Source organism: Saccopteryx leptura, chromosome 3 (genome assembly GCF_036850995.1).
Source record: "Saccopteryx leptura isolate mSacLep1 chromosome 3, mSacLep1_pri_phased_curated, whole genome shotgun sequence".
NCBI lineage: Eukaryota > Metazoa > Chordata > Mammalia > Chiroptera > Emballonuridae > Saccopteryx > Saccopteryx leptura.
Genome location: NC_089505.1, coordinates 100,999,314 through 101,017,545, shown reverse-complemented (window position 1 = coordinate 101,017,545; position 18,232 = coordinate 100,999,314). Strand labels below are relative to the sequence as shown.

General features: G+C 45.6%; 1 protein-coding gene across 2 annotated transcripts in view; it reads right to left on the bottom strand.

The window, feature by feature from the left end:
• Positions 1–10,536: 10,536 nt before the first annotated feature.
• The window catches only part of NIPAL3 (NIPA like domain containing 3), a 49,075-nt gene continuing 41,379 nt past the window's right edge, over positions 10,537–18,232 (bottom strand). The window contains exons 12-13 of one of the 2 annotated variants that reach the window (XM_066375452.1): positions 17,273–17,304; positions 13,759–13,821 (exon numbers count right to left, since the gene is read on the bottom strand). In XM_066375452.1, the coding sequence (XP_066231549.1) occupies positions 17,288–17,304 (17 nt within the window). In that variant the 3' untranslated portion in view covers positions 13,759–13,821; positions 17,273–17,287. Of the gene's footprint in view, positions 13,822–17,272; positions 17,305–18,232 lie in introns of both variants that reach the window. The other variant, XM_066375451.1, reaches the window with a different exon arrangement.

Sequence of the window (18,232 nt, the reverse complement as noted above, 5' to 3'; positions counted from 1 at the left end):
CGCCCTGCCCCGCCTCCTCCTCCAGCGGAGCGCGCGTGGCGCAGGCGCCCGGGGTCAGCGGCCCGGAGGGGTGCGCGGGAACTAGACGCCGTCAGGAAGCGGTCCCGCCCCTGGCGCGCGGCCGTGGGGGCGGGGCGCGGTCTGGGCGCGCGCGCACTTGGCTCGCACAGCTGATTTTCTCGTTCTGGGCGGTTGTGGGTTTGGTTTGTCACTCTGGGGTGGGGGCGTTAGGTACTCACGACCGTAGGACCTTTAGCGACCTTCTCGTGTTCCACCGGGACCAGAAATAGTTTATCTGCTTTTCCTGCTTAGCCCATATGTTGGTCAGAGGAATAGTAGGGATATGATGAGCATTTACTGAGGGCCGGTTACTAGGTACAATGCGCCGCGTACTTTGCGAGCTTTACCTCATTTAACCTCTCGGTAAGCAGTGAACCGTATTTTATTATCCTCATTTTATGATGAGGAGGCCTTTCACGTGCTTAAAAGCTTGACAAGAGACTGCTAGTAGGTAGCTGAGCTATAGGTAGCACTTGGGTGTGCAACTCCTTATCCTGGGCTCTTACCCACAGTGGGATACTGTCGCCGCCCCTCCACCTGCTCCTCCACCACACTCCTCTTCACTCTATGTACGATGTTAATAAAATTACCCTGGAGCGTCCTATGGATAGGTTGAGGGTTGGATTCTGGGTCAGGGCATATACTAGAGAATCAACCAATGAGTGCATAAAGAAGAGGAACAACAAATTGATGTTTCTTTCTTTCTCTCCCTACCCTTATCTCTCTAAAATCAATCAACAAAAAATAATGTTTACATTTTTGATTAAAAATTTTCCCCCCATTGATTTGAGAGAGAGAGAGAAGAAGAAGAAGGGGTAGGGAGAGAGAAGGAGAGAAGCATCAACTTGCTGTTCCATTTAGTTCCGTTTAGTTGTGCACTCATGGATTACTTCTCTTACATAACCAGGGATCCAACCCTTGACCTTGGGCCAGGATTGATGTTTTATCCACTGAGCCACCCTGATAGGGCTAGATCTTTTTTCCCTCATTTACAAAACACTTTCCACGCAGTCTTGCTTGATTCTCTCAGAAGCCCCGGGAGACAGTGGGGCATAATTATGCTTATTTCACAAGTAGAGCAAGGGTCTAAGCTGTTCCAAGTTGTCCAAAGTTACAACTAGTGGTAGGACTGGGGCTTTATTTGGTAAATATTATTATTTTACAAGACATTCGGACTAAGCTTAGGAGGGAGCCTGTATCTCTTCTCTTAAGTTCACAGAGAGGAAACAGAAGCACAGAACGAGAAAAGAATTTGTTTTAAAAATGTGCAGTTGGAGCCTGGCTGGTGGTGGCATAGTGAGTAGAGCATCAACCTGGGACACTGAGGTCCCAGGTTCGAAACCCCAAGGTCACCAGCTTGAACATGGGATCTGGCTTGAGCTCAAAGGTCCCTGGCTTGGGCCCAAAAGTTGCTAGCTTGAGCAAGGGATCACTGGCTCAACCTGAGCTCCCTGGTCAAGGTACATATGAGAAGTAAACAATGAACAACCAAAGTGACACAGCTATGAGCTGATATTTCTCATCTCCCTCCCTGCCCCCCAGAAAAAGAATGTGCCATTGGAGGAAAATTGGCTCCTATCACCCATCCATGAGCCCCCTCAGAGTCAAAGTGAGGCAAATTGAAGGTCAAAATCAAAGAGGCGGTGTTGTCAGGCACTCAGCACCTGGATCGTGGTGAGAGGAGGAAGGACTAAAGTGTGTAGAATACATCTAATCTCTGTTAGATTTAAATTAAGGAAACAGAGTTGGATTCTATTCCCAGTCACTTTCACAACTGAGCCTGTGCCATCAGAGAGTTATGTCCAAGAATCTCCCCCTCCTGCTTCCTGCTCATTGTTTCTATTATTTCTGCTGCTTCCAGCTTGGCTGCCCCTGCTCCCCACCTTGACCTAAACGAGTTGTCTTTCATTTACTTAACAAAAAATTTTGAGCCACTTCTTTTGTTAAGGTCACACTAAGAAGTACAGTAATTTTTCTTCTCTAAATTCCTCTAACACAGCAACTTCGGCAAAAATAGATTTTTTTAGGTCAAATGAGTTTGGAAACTGCAGCATTCTGTACCCCTGATTGGGGATCCATAATGCACATTAACACAAAAATGGCTCTCTCTGAGAAGTCCCCAAATAAAAAGTCTGATGTAGCCTTAACTCAGAGTTTCCCTGAGATATTAGGCCCTGTGCTGGGCTCTGGGCTTGCAAAGGTGAGGCCCACACAAATCTGTCCCTTCACAGGCTCACTGCTAGGGTAGACAAGTAAACAGCTAATTATGATACAATTTTATACATACACTAATAGAGACATTTGCAGAGTGCTGACAAAGCAGAAAAAGAAGTGAGCAAGTCTGTCTAGAAAATTAAGGGAATGCTTTGCAATTATGAGGCTATTAGAATATGAGTTTTCTAGGTGGAGGATATAAAAAAAGGGCATTCCATAGAAATAACAGCATATTGGGACATATAAGTATACCTTTGTGTTGGTCTTTGGGGTATTAAATATTCTTAAAGAGTCTTTTTTTTTTCTTCATGCAATGTACCACTCAAACTGTGTTAAGCAACAATAAAATTCATTGACTCATGTAACAAAAAAGTCATGGACTTCAGGCATGGCTGGATTCAAAGGCTTAAGCTGTGACATCAGGATGGAGTCCTTGTTCTCCATTTCCTGACTGTTTTCTTTTTGCTGACTTTTCATTCTCAGGCTGCTTTGCCCAATGAGATGACAGCATGGCTGCTCACAACTTCCAATCACATCCTTACCAGCAGAAGGAGGGTTTTTATTTCTCTCAATGTTGTCAACAAGAGCCCTACAACTGCTTCTTCTTGGTCTAAGTTGGTTACCTGCATGTCATTATACCACTCTCTGGAGAAGGGGTACGGAATATTCTCAGAGCCCAGGCCTGGCTCATGTGCTTCCCTCTGGAGCTGGGGTGAGGTCAGCAGCTCTCAAATCTCATGGACTGAGAACTGGGGAGAGGTGGCTTCCGGTGTGAGTTATTTTCTGTGGTCCCCTCAGATCTACTCTCCACCCTTTTCCTTCCTGGTTTGTGCTTCAGGAAGCTGACCTGCATGGAGGGCTTCAATGGGTGCCTCTGACTTACAGCTGAATTTATCCAATAGAAGACATTGGGAGGAGGAGATCAGAGGTTGGAGGAAGATGAAGTAAGGATATTATTTCACAGGCCCCTTCCCTTCTGGGTCACTGCAGGTAGGCTACATACATTTACTGAGGCTTCTGTCAAGTGACGCTCTTCATACAGGTCTCTCTCCTAGTTCTGATAGCGTCTCCCTTCTCTTGGCCTACAGGTGGTAATGGCTCCTCCTGTTGGAAGCACAGGGTATCAAACCATCATGGCTTGTTTCCCTCAACCATGCCCACACATTTGTAAATAACCTTTACCAAGCTCCCCTCAGATTAACCTCCTGCTGGAGTTCTGATAGTTATATTCATCAAAAGTAATTCAGGTTTCTATTACTAAAAAAAAGGGAAATGATAAAGAGCGGGCAACAGCAATAAGATAGCATACCAGTTTGGTAGAGCTAGAGTAATAATGCCAACCGGAGATGATAGTGGCTTGGACAAGGGTTCTAGGGGAGGAAGTGGTGAAAAATAGTATGATCCTGGCTATATTATAAGGGCAAAGTTAACAAAGTTCACTGATGAATTATATATGTAAGTTATGACCATCAGAGAGGAGCCGAGGATGAAAGGAGCTGGAAAACCTAGGTCTGAAGCCTAAGAGTGAACTCAGCGCAGGCGTAGTGATTTGGGAGGGAGGCGTGGTGGGTCGTTGAAACCATGAGCTCAGATGAGATGATCCAGGGAGAGCAGGTGGAGTTGAACACAGTAAGGGCAACGGACAGAATCCAAAACAGCGTCAATCTTTACACAGTGGGCAAAGCAAGAGTTTCCATCTTATACATCTATCAACTAGGTTATGAGGAACTCAAGAACAAGAACGGAATCTTCCACCTCTTTGCTCTTGACTATTGTGTCCAGCGAGGTACCGGGCACACAGTGTGTGTAATAAATGCTTGTTATGAATGAACTTTACACAGTTTCACATTTCTAACTCTTCCTCTCTCCTCCTCTTCCTCCTCCTCCTCATTGTGAGGGTTGAGTTTCAGGCAGAGAAAAAAAGAGAGAGAGAGAAATTGATCCCTTGTGGCTCTACTTGGAAGCTGTGCCAAGGCTGATAAGTGTTTTCCTGTCCTGGAAAACTCAAGTAGAAGCTGTCAGATGATGCTACCCATCTTGAGTAGCTCGTCTCTTGCCTTTCAGGAGAATTTCCAGACAGGCGATTTCATTTCAGATTTTGTTCTTATTTGAGTAGATTTCAAGTCAGTACTTTAACATGTCTGTATTAGGTTTATGCTAGGGAAGTAATGGAGGCGGTCAAAGATCTCCATCTCACAGGCATGCGTTGCTGGTGGAATGTAAAAGGAGATGACTATTTTTGGAAACTGCCAGTTTATCAAACTAAATGTACACCTCCCCTATGACCCAGAAATTCTACTCCAAGGTATATACTCAAAGGAAATATAAGCAAATGTCCACCAAAGAAAGAAAAAAGTTTGTACAAGAATGCTCTTCTGCTTAGCTTAGTGGTAAAGCATTGGCCCAGCATGTGGAAGTCCCAAGTTCGATTCCTGGCCAGGGCACACAGGAGAAGCGCCCATCTGCTTCTCCACCCCTCCCCCTCTCCTTCCTCTTTATTTCTCTCTTCCCCTCCCACACTCAAGGCTCCATTGGAGCAAAGTTTGCCCGGGCGCTGAGGATGGCTCTGTGGCCTCTGCCTCAGGTGCTAGAATGGCTCCAGCCACAACAGAGCAATACCCCAGATGGGCAGAGCATTGCCCCCTTGTGGGCATGCCGGGTGGATCCTGGTCGGGCGCATGTGGGAGTCTGTCTGCCTCCCTCTTCTAACTTTGGAAAAATACCAAAAAAAAAAAAAAAAAAAAAAAAAAAAAGAGAATGCTCTTTATCTATAATATCCCCAAACTGGAAATGTCCCAAGTATCCATCAAAAGAAGAATGCTTAAGCATGATTTGTTTAAACTATGGTGTATTCAAATAATGGAATACTACACAGCCTGGAAGAAGATGCTCTTTAAATAGTATAATACTTGAATTTGTTAGGAGGATTTATTATTTCCTGATTAATTTGAGCTGTTGGTGAGTTGAGGAGAATAAGAGCCAAATGATCATACTCAGAAATGAAGGGGTGCAGAGAGAGCTGAGAAGAAAATGGAACATTGAAAAATGGGCCACTGCAAGCACAGCTCATGTATTCAAATTATTTTTCTTTTTTTTTTTCTTTTTTTTTTTTTTTTTCATTTTTCTGAAGCTGGAAACAGGGAGAGACAGTCAGACAGACTCCCGCATGCGCCCGACCAGGATCCACCCGGCACGCCCACCATGGGGCTACGCTCTGCCCACCAGGGGGCAATGCTCTGCCCATCCTGGCGTCGCCATGTTGCGACCAGAGCCACTCTAGCGCCTGAGGCAGAGGCCACAGAGCCATCCCCAGCGCCCGGGCCATCTTTGCTCCAATGGAGCCTCGGCTGCGGGAGGGGAAGAGAGAAACAGAGAGGAAGGAGAGGGGGAGGGGTGGAGAAGCAGATGGGCGCTTCTCCTGTGTGCCCTGGCCGGGAATCGAACCCGGGTCCTCCGCACGCTAGGCCGATGCTCTACCGCTGAGCCAACCGGCCAGGGCTATTTTTATTTTTCTTGACTATCAGTCAGGGGTAGAACAGGAAACAGGAATCACACCAGTGATGTAAATAGGAAGAATTTATTTATCTATCTATTTATTTATTTATTTTTTTATTTATGAGAGGAGGAAAGATAGTGTGGTAGAATCCTGCATGCACCCCTACTGGGATCCATCTGGCAACTCTATCAGGGGCTGATGCTTGAGTACTGAGCTATTTTTACTGCCTGAGGCTGATGCGCTCCAACTGAGTTATCCTCAGCACCTGGGGCCGTGCTCAAACCAAGCGAGCCACTGGCTGCGGGAGAGAAGTCAGGAGAAAAGGGGGTGGCAGAGAAGCAGACAGTTGCTTCTCCTGTGTGCCCTGACCAGGACTCAAACCTGGGACATCCATATGTCAGGCTGATGCTCTATCCACTGAGCCACCAGCCAAGGCCCAGGAAGAATTTAATAGAAGGAATTGTTATCTAGATATGTATAAAGTTATTAACTAGTAACTGAACAGGTAAAAGGACCTTTCAGGGGTTATGGAGTAGTAAGTGCAGAAAGCAGGTACCATTCCCAGGAGGAAAGAAACCAGGGGAAGAGGTTGCCATTATTAAAACTTAAAAGATAAGAGGATACTCAGCCATAAAAATGAATGAAGTATAGATACATGCTACAACTTGCATGAACTGTGAAAACATTATGTGAGGTGAACAAAGCCACACACAGAAGTCCATTATCATATGAGTCCGTTCATATGAAAATCTGAAATAGGGAACTTGATAGAGACAAAAACCAGATTAGTAGTTGCCAGAGACTAGGAGGGTGGGGTGGGGGTATAGGGAGGTGATAGCTAAAGGGTGCGGGGGTTTTGTAAAAGTTGTGGTAGAATATACCTAAAAGTTACCATTTTAACCATTTTCAAGTGTACAGTGTAGTGGCATTAAGTACCTTTGTGTTGATGCGCAACCATCAGCATCATCCATCTCCAAAACTTTTCTCATCTTGCCAAATTGAAACTTGGGACCCAATAAACCAAACCTCCCTATTCTCCCACCTATCCTGCCCCACCCCACCCCACCCCCAGCCCCTGGCAAACATCATTCTACCTGCTGTCTGACTAAGTGCCTCATAAAAGTGGAATTATACAGTGTTTGTCCTCTTCTGTCTGGCTCTTCTCACTCAGCATAATATCCTCAGGGATCACCCGTGTTGCAGCCTGTGTCAGAATTGCCTTCCTTTTCAGGCTGAATGATATTCCATTGTGTGTATGCCACATTTTGTGCGTCCATTCATCTGTTGATAGACATTTGAGTTTCTCCCCTCCTTGGGCTATTGTGAGTAGTGCTGCAATGAACATGGGTGTGCAAAATCTGTTTGCATCTCTGCTTTCAGTTCTTTTGGTTATACCCAGAAGTGGCATGTCTGGATCATGTGGGAACAATTCTTTAAAAAAAAATTTTTTTTTGAGAAATCACTCATTTTTCCATAGTGGCTGTATCATTGGACATTCCCACTAGCAGTAGTCAAGGATTCCGTTCTTCCCACATCCTTGCCAATACTTAATTACTTTTCAGGGTTTCCTTCTGAGGTGATGAAAATGTTTTAAGTTGACTGTGATGGTGATGGTTGCACATATTCATGAATATACCAAAAACCATTAAACTGTACACTTGAGATGAGTGAAATGGATGGTACGTGAATTATGTCAATGAAGCTGTTGAGAAAGAGCGGTAGGAGAAGGGACCCCATGGAGTTGGGACCCAGATGTCTGCGGAGAGGATGCTGATATCTCAGGGTGGGGGGCATGAAGCTGATTGTGCAAGAGTTGGGAAGAACTGTAAAGCTAGACTCAGCTGCTGTTAGACTAGGGTGACGAAGTGTGGCTGAGGTGCTTGCGTAGGAACAGGAAATAGGAAGGAGCTGCCCGCAGCCTCAGAGTCGCCCTCACAGGCTCGTCATGGGAGCAGCTGGCAAAGCAGAAAGGTGGTTGGCAGAGTTCCAGCCACAGCATCCCAAAGCCATCCCCTAGAAGGAGAGAATACAGCCTAATGACTGGCTGTCTTATTCAGTTCAGGCTTCTATAACAAAATACCATAAACATGTGGCTTATCAACAACAGAAATTTCTCAGCTCTGGAGGCTGGAAGTCCGAGGTCATGGAAACCACAGGATCAGGTTCTGGGGAGGGCCCACTGCCTGGTTTACTGCTCTTTTCTACTGTATTGGTACATGGTGCAAGAGCTAGCTAGCTCTTGGGAGTTTCCTTATAAGGGCACTAATGCCATTCATGAAGGCTCCACTCTCATGTCCTAATTACCTCCCAAAGGTCCCACCTCCTAATATCCATTATGTAGCGATTAGGGTTTCAACACTTAGATTTGGGAGGCAGAGAACACAAACATTCAGACCATAGCACTTGCACATCTTGGCGACTAGAAGACTTTGTCCCACCGTATGACTAAGACTAGCTTTGTAACCTCAGAGACCGACTGCAAGGGGGTCTTTAAAAAGGTACCCACAAACTTGGAGATAAGGTGAAACTTGTAATCTTGTAAATGAGACACAAGTCTTTGGAATAGTAATCCTCCTCCTGCTCTAGGGTGACCACAAGCAGAGCCTCAAGACCCAAATAAAATACAGGAAGCTAAAATCTTCACTTCAGCCTCATGACTCTGTGCCTCTTATACTGCTCCCTGGCTTAAAGAAAAAAATGTCAGTAGCTCACATTATTGAGACTTTACTATGTACCAGGCATTGTTCTATAATCCATCCTTATGACATCCTATAAGGGAGGCAGTATTACCCCAATTGTACCTATAAGGAAACTGAGGCATGGAGGGGTTGTGTTTTTTCTGAAGGTTGCACTCTTAGCCCCAATGTTGGGCTTTGTCCTGGTGTCGTGCTCTGTGCTTCTGTTTGTTAGGTCTGGGGTCTTCCTTCAACTAGGTAGCAGCATTACCAAAGGTAATGAGGTGATGAAAATGTTTTAAGTTGACTGTGATGGTGATGGTTGCACATATCCATGAATATACCAAAAACCATTAAACTGTACACCTGAGATGAGTGAAATGGACGGTACGTGAATTATGTCAATGAAGCTGTTAAGAAAGAGTAGTAGGAGGAGGGACCCTATGGAGTTGGGACCCAGATCTCTGCAGAGAGGATGCTGATATGCAAAGATCTGGATGACATTTAAAACCTACCTAAGTGATCAAACCAGAGATCACAGTGTCTGGTTGTGCGAAATGTGTGGCTATTTGTGTGGGTTTCAAATGCTACCAGCATTCACCTTGATGCTGCCAGCTGTCTGGAGGGCTTGATTAATATCATCTTCTCCTAGTATAAAGGGGTGCTTGGAGAAGGCCTTAATAAGATTTCTGAAGCTGGAAAAATCTACCATTTGAAATATTTTCTGACTTCTGGGTGAGGCTTGAGTTGCCTCAGTTCCGGGAGGGCCACCACTGAGTTGGGATTTTTTGAGGAAGTAGATGTAAGTCAAGTTCTTGAGAAAAGACTTGTTCTTTCTGGCCCCATGGGGTCAGTCATATCTGGACTTGCGTGTGCTTGGAGAAACCTGGTGGAGGAGAAAGGGGATGGGTTACTGGCCCCATGGGGTGGAAGCCTATCTGGAGCCAGGTGAGACGCTTGCTTGTGAAAGGCTCCTGGGGTTGTTTTTGCTGGTGGGCATCCAAGAAGCCACTTTCAGGGGCTATGGAGGGTCTGTTCCATGCTTTGGAGGGGGAGGCTCATGGTCAGGGCTATTGCCTCTCTAGGACCACAGGGTGGGAGTATCAGTTAGAAGTCACCAGCAGGGGGCAGCTGACCTCACTGAGTGCTGGTTTCAAAGGGGCTGCTAGAGCAGAGGCGACTGCAGATGAGAAAGAATAGAAAGCCCAAGAGATACTGCAGAGCACACAGTACACTAGAAACCATCCCTGGGAATCTCAAAAAAGCAGATGGGAATGTCACATTGAAAGGGATTAATTTCCAGCTCTTAGATCAGGGGTCGGGAATCTTTTTGGCTGAGAGAGCCATAAACACCACATATTTTAAAATGTAATTCTGTGAGAGCCATACAATGACCCGTGTACGTTACGCATTATCCAATAAAAATTTGGTGTTGTCCCGGAGGACAGCTGTGATTGGCTCCAGCCACCCGCAACCATGAACATGAGCGGTAGGAAATGGATTGTAATACATGAGAATGTTTTATATTTTTAACGTTATTATTTTTTTAATTAAATATTTGTCTGCGAGCCAGATGCAGCCATCAAAAGAGCCACATCTGGCTCACGAGCCATAGGTTCCCAACCCCTGTCTTAGATGCTTGTAATATAAAGAAAAAGTATTGTTAGCCAAAGTCATGGTCTGGTGAGGCTTGCAAAAGATGGGTTAAAATTGAAATGCAACATTTATCCAAGTAGGTCTTAGATCAGGCTGTTTGCTTTAGGTGAGTTGACTTGAGGTGAATTGACTCAGCCCTGACATGTCTTGCCCTTTTACTTCAAGTGTCCTAAGGAGCTTTGAGCCTTTCTTGAATTTATCCGTCTTCAGTTTTAAAATGGTAGCAGCGGACTGGAAAATGCCCAGAGTAAAGTCTGTTTTCTTTCTCTCTTTGAATCACCGTGATGTACCTCAATCACAATGGGTGTGGCTTGTGGCTGCCATGTTAGAACATTTCTAGCATCACAGGAAATTCTATCGGACAGCAATGCTCTCGATAACTCTAGGAGGTATTAGCCAAACATAAGACTCAAACTCAACAGCTATCACATGGGCTGTTTTAAAATTAAATACCACTTCATAATTTTATTTTCACTTTGCACACACATTTTTTGAAAAATAAGACATGCCATGGTAGTCAAGAAGTTAACAAAATATAAGCATCCACATAGAATATATTCCAAGGTGACTTCATTTACATAGCTCTTCAGAAAAACACAGTAAATTCTTTTTTGCTTCTCAGCCAGTGTTGGACCAGATTTAGAATTCACAAGGCCACAGGCTGGAGGTACCCCAACATGGATGACTTATATACACAAGCCGGCTGGTTTCCACCAGAAAAGTAATGAAGATAGATCAGTCCCTCCTTCCTTGCCCAGCATTCAATTCCATGCTGCAAACCCCCACAGGATCTGAAGCTTATTGGGATGGCATCATCAGACCTGGGGCTTCACCGGAGGGGTCCAAGAAAGGGGTGCTGAACTCTCATCAAAACCTGCAGGCGCCAGTCTGCGAAGAACTGGTTCTGATCTCTGATCAGGAAACCCAGAATCCCAGCCTCTAGACGAGGGGGTTAGGAGAGGAAGACCACAGAACAACTGAAAAGTTTAACCCAGATATAACTGTATGGGGCTGCTAGAAAGGAGAAGGAGGTGTGATATTTAATGTTGCTAGGAACATACTGGAGGGTTTGGGGATGTCAGAGCCACGAGAAAAAAATAAAGATTCAGGGATGTGAGTGGAAAGTTGTCATCCTCTCTTGAATAGCAGCGGAGCTGGACTGTAATTCCCCTTTTGTGTTTTGTTCTTGCAGGATTGCAGCTTGACCTTGAAAAGTGACATTTATTATCCCTTCAGATCCTCCCTTTACACTGCTTACGGCCTGTTTTCCAATCAGTGCTGGTCCTGCCATTCTCTTCCTCATGAACCATTGGGAACCCCCACGCCTTCTAGGATATCCTAACCTTAAATTCCTCCACTGGGCATTCAAGGCCCTCTCTGATGTGGCTTCCGCTGCTTCTTTTTCCCAGGCTCAACTCCCACCACCCTCCCTGGCTCTCCTTTCCCTGTGATCTCCCTTGCCTATTTCTGTGCCTTTGCAAACGCTGGCTCCTCTGCTGGCAGGGTGGCTAGGGTGATCACCTGACTTTCTATGCTTTGTCCAGAACTTAACAAGATTTACCATTCATCAATGAGAGGGTGGCCAAAATCACCTCCATTCTGAATACCTTGTTCTGGGCTCAGGGCCTGATCTTTAGCAGGACCTCCATAACTGTCATTTTCCCACCATTGTCCTTGGCCTGCTCTGCCTCTTTCCCTAGCCTTTCCTGGGTTTTGTGTCTCCCCCTGCTGGCCTTTATTTATTTATTTATCCCTCACCTTCCAAATGCTTAATAAATAGTAAATGCCTCATAAATATTGTTGCATTGAGTGGATACCTATCCCAAAGGGGAAAAGGTCATTCATTGCTGCCTTCTTAGGCTTGTAAGACACAATACAGAAGTGGTTAAGATACAATACAGAAATGGTTACCACAGGCAACAGAGTCAGTTTTTGAAGTCAAGGTACTAAATGGGTATTAAGCACAATCCATAAAGGTTAATGATCTATCAACACTGGTCTATTAACACTGTTATCTTGCCTATTAGTTAAAGGCTGCTGAGAGAAGCAGTAAGTGTAGCTCTAAGTAGTAATCAATGAATGGAGAAATGCCTCTGATCCTAAGGGGATTATGTAACCTGCCAAATGAGCCCCAGGGAGGAAACAAGGAATCCTAATTCCAACTTTCCAGTAGGATTGTGCTGGCCCCTGGGGGGTTTTAAAGCTGATCATCTCTTTCAATTATTAGGCTTTCAAGATGTGTGGTCCTTGGGTAACCTGCATCAGAATCACCTGTGCTGCCACTTAAGACTGCAGACTCTTGGGCCCTCCTACCCCAGTCCCACCTAATCAGAGAATCTGTGATTGGGGTGGAATCTGCATTTTAAATAAACTCCCTAGAGGATTCTTATGCTCACTAAGGTTTACAAATCTTTACCTTTATTCTCAAAAAATACACAGTAAGTGTAGGGGAAGAAGGTACTCGGCCAGAAAGATGGCGGCAGGTCCATTTTTGAGAAAGCCTGTGTCTCCAAGATACATGTGCACAGGGATGAGGACCCAAATGGTCTCTATTGATGCCAAGAAAATGAACCAAGAACTCAAGCTTGGTCTGTCGATCTATAATGGAGAGGATGGAGGGGAGGCGAACCTCGTCTTCCCAGGACACTGGTGTACAGGAGAATACATGAAAAACAGCCAGAGTTCCCCGTCTACCCTTTTATAAGTGATGCAGTCATTTTCTGTAAGATGGAAAGGGATTCTTTCTCTTTTATGGGCTGAAGTGTCATCACTCTGTCCCTGTCTTTATTCTCCCCCTTTTCTCTTAACTTCCCAGTTCCTTTGGGGGGAAAAAGCAATCCAGTAGTTTGCAGAACTGAAACCAAATTAGCTTTCAGAGTAGATCCAATATAAACACACGAAGCACATTTTCACTGGGAGGGTAGACAATGGAAGGCAGAAGAGCATTGCCTATGGGCGAGCGGGACGAGGGACAGAATTCCCACGGCTGGCCCACAGGCCGTGTGCAGGCAATACCAAGTGATCACAAAGACAGAATCACGAGTGATGGGGTAGAGATCCGGCTTGTAACGGGAGGTGGGGGAAGACCAGACTTAGAGGTCTCCAGCCTGTCACTGGATTTGAAGAGCCAAAGTGGAGGAATCTCTGCCTTGCTTTAGCTCTGAAGATGGTGGCAACCTTTGGTCACTGACTTGAGGATGCCCAGTTACCAACCTTGAGGGTGCTAGAGGCTTTCCAAACCCGGCTGGGCTAACCAGCAGAGGCTGAATTCCGTGCCGCCGACCTGGGATACCGCTTTCCTCCTCTCCCCTCACTCCCAACATCTGAAATTTCCCAAGACTGAGATATTTTATAACATATCCTCTGCCAGAGACAAAGCCTTTTCAATCACCCCGTCCACCATACAGGTCTTGGTTTAATAAGACTTGAAAAGCAAGTTTTTGAATTAAGAGTTGAACCACTGCCAGCATGGCTTGAGCAGTTATAAGTGGAGGGCGGGCGAGTCTCCTGCAAGGTGGGCTCATTCCTTCTTGGTGTGTTCCAGGACACGGTAGGGGACCCCGGAGGCACTTCTGGAGCTGTGTTCTTCTTGCATGACGGGCAGAGTGGCAGGAGTGTAGATCTCAGAAATGCTGTCATTGTTTTCCAGGGCCCCGTAGGAAAAAGAAGCTTTGAGGTCAGGCTGGACTGTCATCCCCTTGTCATGCATGTTCTGCAAACCTGAAAGGAAATCCATTTCCCCCAAATCATTATGTGGTGAGGGGGCCACAGGAGGCTGTACCTTCCTCTATCCTGACACAGACTAATTATAGCGTTAGAGAGCTAATCATGTGCATTGTTGATTTCCTGAATGCATTAGATTGAAAAAAGAATGCCCATAAATATACACTAGACATATTATGGTTGCTAAGCAAGAAGGACTACATCTTCAGGAAATATGCACAGATCAGCTGCTGTCAAGAGAAACCATCATCAGAGATAGAATGAGGTGGGAATGTCTGTTTGGGCCGCAGGGTGAGTGGACTAAGTGCTGTGCTCTGAACATGGTAGATGCCAACACTTTTCTGCTGAATTAAACCAGAATCCAGAAAACTTCACTCTGTTGTTGACAGAAGAGGGTAACTTTTTTTTTTTTTTTTCATTTTTCCGAAGCTGGAAACGGGGAGGCAGTCAGACAGACTCCTGCATGCGCCTGACCGGGATCCACCCGGCATGCCCACCAGGGGGCGATGCTTTGCCCCTCTGGGGCGTAGCTCTGTTGCGTCCAGAGCCATTCTAGCGCCTGAGGCAGAGGCTACAGAGCCATCCCCAGCACCCGGGCCATCTTTGCTCCAATGGAGCCTCGCTGTGGGAGGGGAAGAGAGAGACAGAGAGGAAGGAGAGGGGGAGGGGTAGAGAAGCAGATGGGCACTTCTCCTGTGTGCCCTGGCCGGGAATCGAACCCGGGACTCCTGCACGCCAGGCCGACGCTCTACCGCTGAGCCAACCGGCCAGGGCAGAAGAGGGTAACTTTTGTGTCATGGACACCTCATGGTGACAGATGCATCACAATGCTCAGAGGGAGAGTTTTGACCTTAACATTAACATCCCCAATCCACAAACAGGGTAAGGTATGATTTTATTTATTATTCCTGGGCACACTGATGTTGGATTTCTACTTACACTTTACAGCAAAGACTTTAGTCATCAATTCCTTGAACCTTATTCTATAATCCCCTAGTCAGGTGGGACCTGGTCTTTTCTGAGGCCAACTCTTACCTTGTAGGGATTTAAGACTCTTCTCTTGGCCCCAGGCTGAGTCATGAGAAATTGAATACAAAGTGCTTTCTATGAAACCTGGATGATGATAATAACAGCTGACATCTGACTGCTTAATACGCCTTAGGCACTGGGCTAAGTCCTTTAAATAGTAATAGTAACAACAACAGCAATAATGATAATAACTAACCTGTACTAAATGTTTAGTTGGTGGCAGACACAGTTCTAAGCAGTTATAAAGATTTATCTCATTCGATCCTTACAACTACCAATAAGGAAAATGAGGTAGTTGTAGGTCACACAGCTATTAAGTGTCAGTGTCAGGATTCACACTCAGGTGGTTTAAACTCTGAAGCCTATATTCTTAACTGAAATGCTGTGTGGACCACCCTATATACCTGCACCTAATCTCCAAAATCCCTATAACAGAGATCTGTTACTACCCTCATTTTCTGGATAGAAAAACAGATTCAGAGAGGTGAAGTAACCCGCCCAAGGTCACACAGCTAATGAGACAGAGCTGGGATCTGACACCAAAGCCTGTGCGCTTACTCTGCAAACAGGCTGGGAAGACACAGTTTGTGGAAGGTCCTTTGCTCCCACATTGCACAAGCCTTGAAGGATACAGTTTAAGTCTGTGGTTTGAATTTGGGGGTTGGGGGAAGAGGAGGTGATGCCCATTCCTCAGGGAAGAGAGTTGCCTTATCAGGCATAGTTCAGCTTCTGGATTTTGTCAATGCTCTCCAGCCAAAACCCACCAGGAACACACCTACCGTCTAACAAATTTGGATTTACTGACTCATTGCCATGAGGGAGGCAGACACCATGGGGAGCTGTGGGGTGTTTTAGTAAGAAGGTATTAGAAAGGACGTGTTATTTGGGTTTGTGTTAGGTGCTTCTGGTGAGGGTTTAAGGAAGAAAGGCTTTGCTTTAGATTAGATGCTGTCAGGAAGTGGGGATAATTCTGTAACTGAGGATCTTAATAATTCTTATCCAGAAGGAGAGAGACCAGATGGAGGCTAACGCTGTGATCGGTAAAGAGCGGTGGTCATTTATGTCAGGGGGATGGTTGGTCCTTTTTGGGGTTTTGACAAAGTTCATGTGTTGTCTGTGTTCAGACATGATTCTGGGGTGGTCCTGTTTGTGTCCTGATCCATCAGGGTCGGGGAGTGGCCCTGTCTGAGGTAGACGTTCTGTGAAATTGTGTTTAGCCAGGGAGCACCAAGGCCTATCAGGACCTGCTTTTCTCTTCCTCATTAAAAAAAATACTTTATTTATTCATTTTAGAGAGGGGGGAGAGAGAAAGAGAAGGGGGAGAAGCAGGAAGCATCAACTCCTATAATGTGCCTTGACCAGGCAAGCCCAAGGTTTTGAACTGGCGACCTCAGCGTTCCAGGTCAATGCTTTATCAACTGTGCCATCACAGGTCAGACCTCATTTTTTGAAATGTCTCTTTTATTGATTTTAGAGAGAGGAGGGGAGAGAGGGAGAGTGAGACAGGAACATCAATCTATTCCTGTATGTGTGCTGACCAGGGACAGAACCAGCAACCTCTGTGCTTCGGGACGATGCTCTAACCAACTGAGCTATCTAGCCAGGGTTCTCTTTTTTATTCTTTGGAAGTCTTTCAGGTGGTAGAATTACTTAAAGCCTCTCCAAATTGTGACATGTAGTGAACTTTTGGGATTCGAATGCCTCTTGAACAGTAGCTACTAGCCTGCTGTGAAGATACCAGTCTAGGCAGGCCAAAATCAAGGTCCTGCTGCTGACCAGGGAAACCGAATACCTAGAAAAGCCACTTTGTTTAGGCAGTTTTGTTCTTTAAGTTCTACTTGGCAACAGGTCAAATGAATGTTTGAAATTTTTGAAGGTTTTTTTCTTTAAAGCAAAGGAGAAGTGATATCAAATGTAACCAGGCATCTACCATGTCCCAGACACCATGCAAGGGGCCTTTAACATGTTACCCCACCACCCTGAAAGGAGTCCCCATTTACAAGTGAGGGTCAGAGGCCCTGGGAGCTCCAGACCCAAAGCAGCAGAGCGGGTAGCAGATAGAGCCGGGACTTGAATTTAGATCATCTGAACTCTAAGCCCACGCTCTTCATAGTACAGAACACACGTCTACCCAGAAGTGTCTGACATGCCAGAGAAACAGGGCAGGGCCTCCTTTCCTCAACACCGACTTCCCACTGGTCACACGGTACAAAGAGGAAGCAAGAGCCACATCCACAAACAGGCCACAGAATGCTGATCTTCAGGATTACCTTAGGTTACCTTCTATTTTCTACCAGAAAACACATCTGTATATATGCATATACATATTCTTATATAGATATATACACATACACAGCTTATTAAAACACAAACACACAGATACATACACATACTTGCACACACAGAGTTGACACCTCACCTATCTGGAATTCAGCTATCCAGCGCCCTCATCTATCCGGAACACAGCCGAGAACAAGGAAGTAAGCAAAAAAGGCATCTGAGCAGCCAGGTTAGATGTTTAAAAAGTCCATGCAGTAAAAGCTCATGCACTTAACTCCTAGGAGAAACTTGAAGGCCCCAACTTGGAGCTTATTTGTTTTAATTTTATACCCAATTCGAACAAGTTGGGTCGAAGGAGAAGACTGCCCTGGAGTGCTTATGCTGGTAACGGCAGGAATGGCAGGCTGGTAACGGCAAGAATGACAGACAACGGCTTAACAGCAAGAGAGATGAGGAAGTGATATAAAAAGCAGACACATAAACTCTGGGGTCATTTGAGGCAGGGTCACCTCAGTCAGCCCTGAGAACACATACACCACAGAGTTCTGTAATTAGGAGCACTCTATGCCATCAATGTGATTATATTTTGTTCATTAGACTGTCATAATGAAGTGTGGGAGAGTGTTCAATCTCATATATCAAAAATAAAAATCGTGAGTGAAAGCTAGTGGTCACTGGCAACGCAGAGAATTTAGGTCAGCAAACCTAGATGGGGCTGGCACAATGTCCTAATTTTTCTTCTTTTTAAAAAAAAAAAAATTAAATAACACTTTTCTTCAGTGAGAAGCAGTGGGGGCAGAGGGATAGACTCCTGTCTTGCATGTGCCCGACCAGGATCCCCCTGGCAAGCCCACTAGGGGACGATGCTCCGTTGCTTGGCAACCAAGCTATTTTAGTGCCTGAGGTGAGGCCATGGAGCCATCCTCAGTGCCCAGGGCCAACTTGCTCCAACTGAGCCATAGCTGCGGGAGGAGAAGAGTGAGATATAGAGAGAGGGGAGAGGGGAAGGGGTAGAGAAGCAGATGGTAACTTCTCCTTTGCGCCCTGACCAGGAATGAAAATCAGGACATCCACATGCTGGGCCAATGCTCTACCTCTG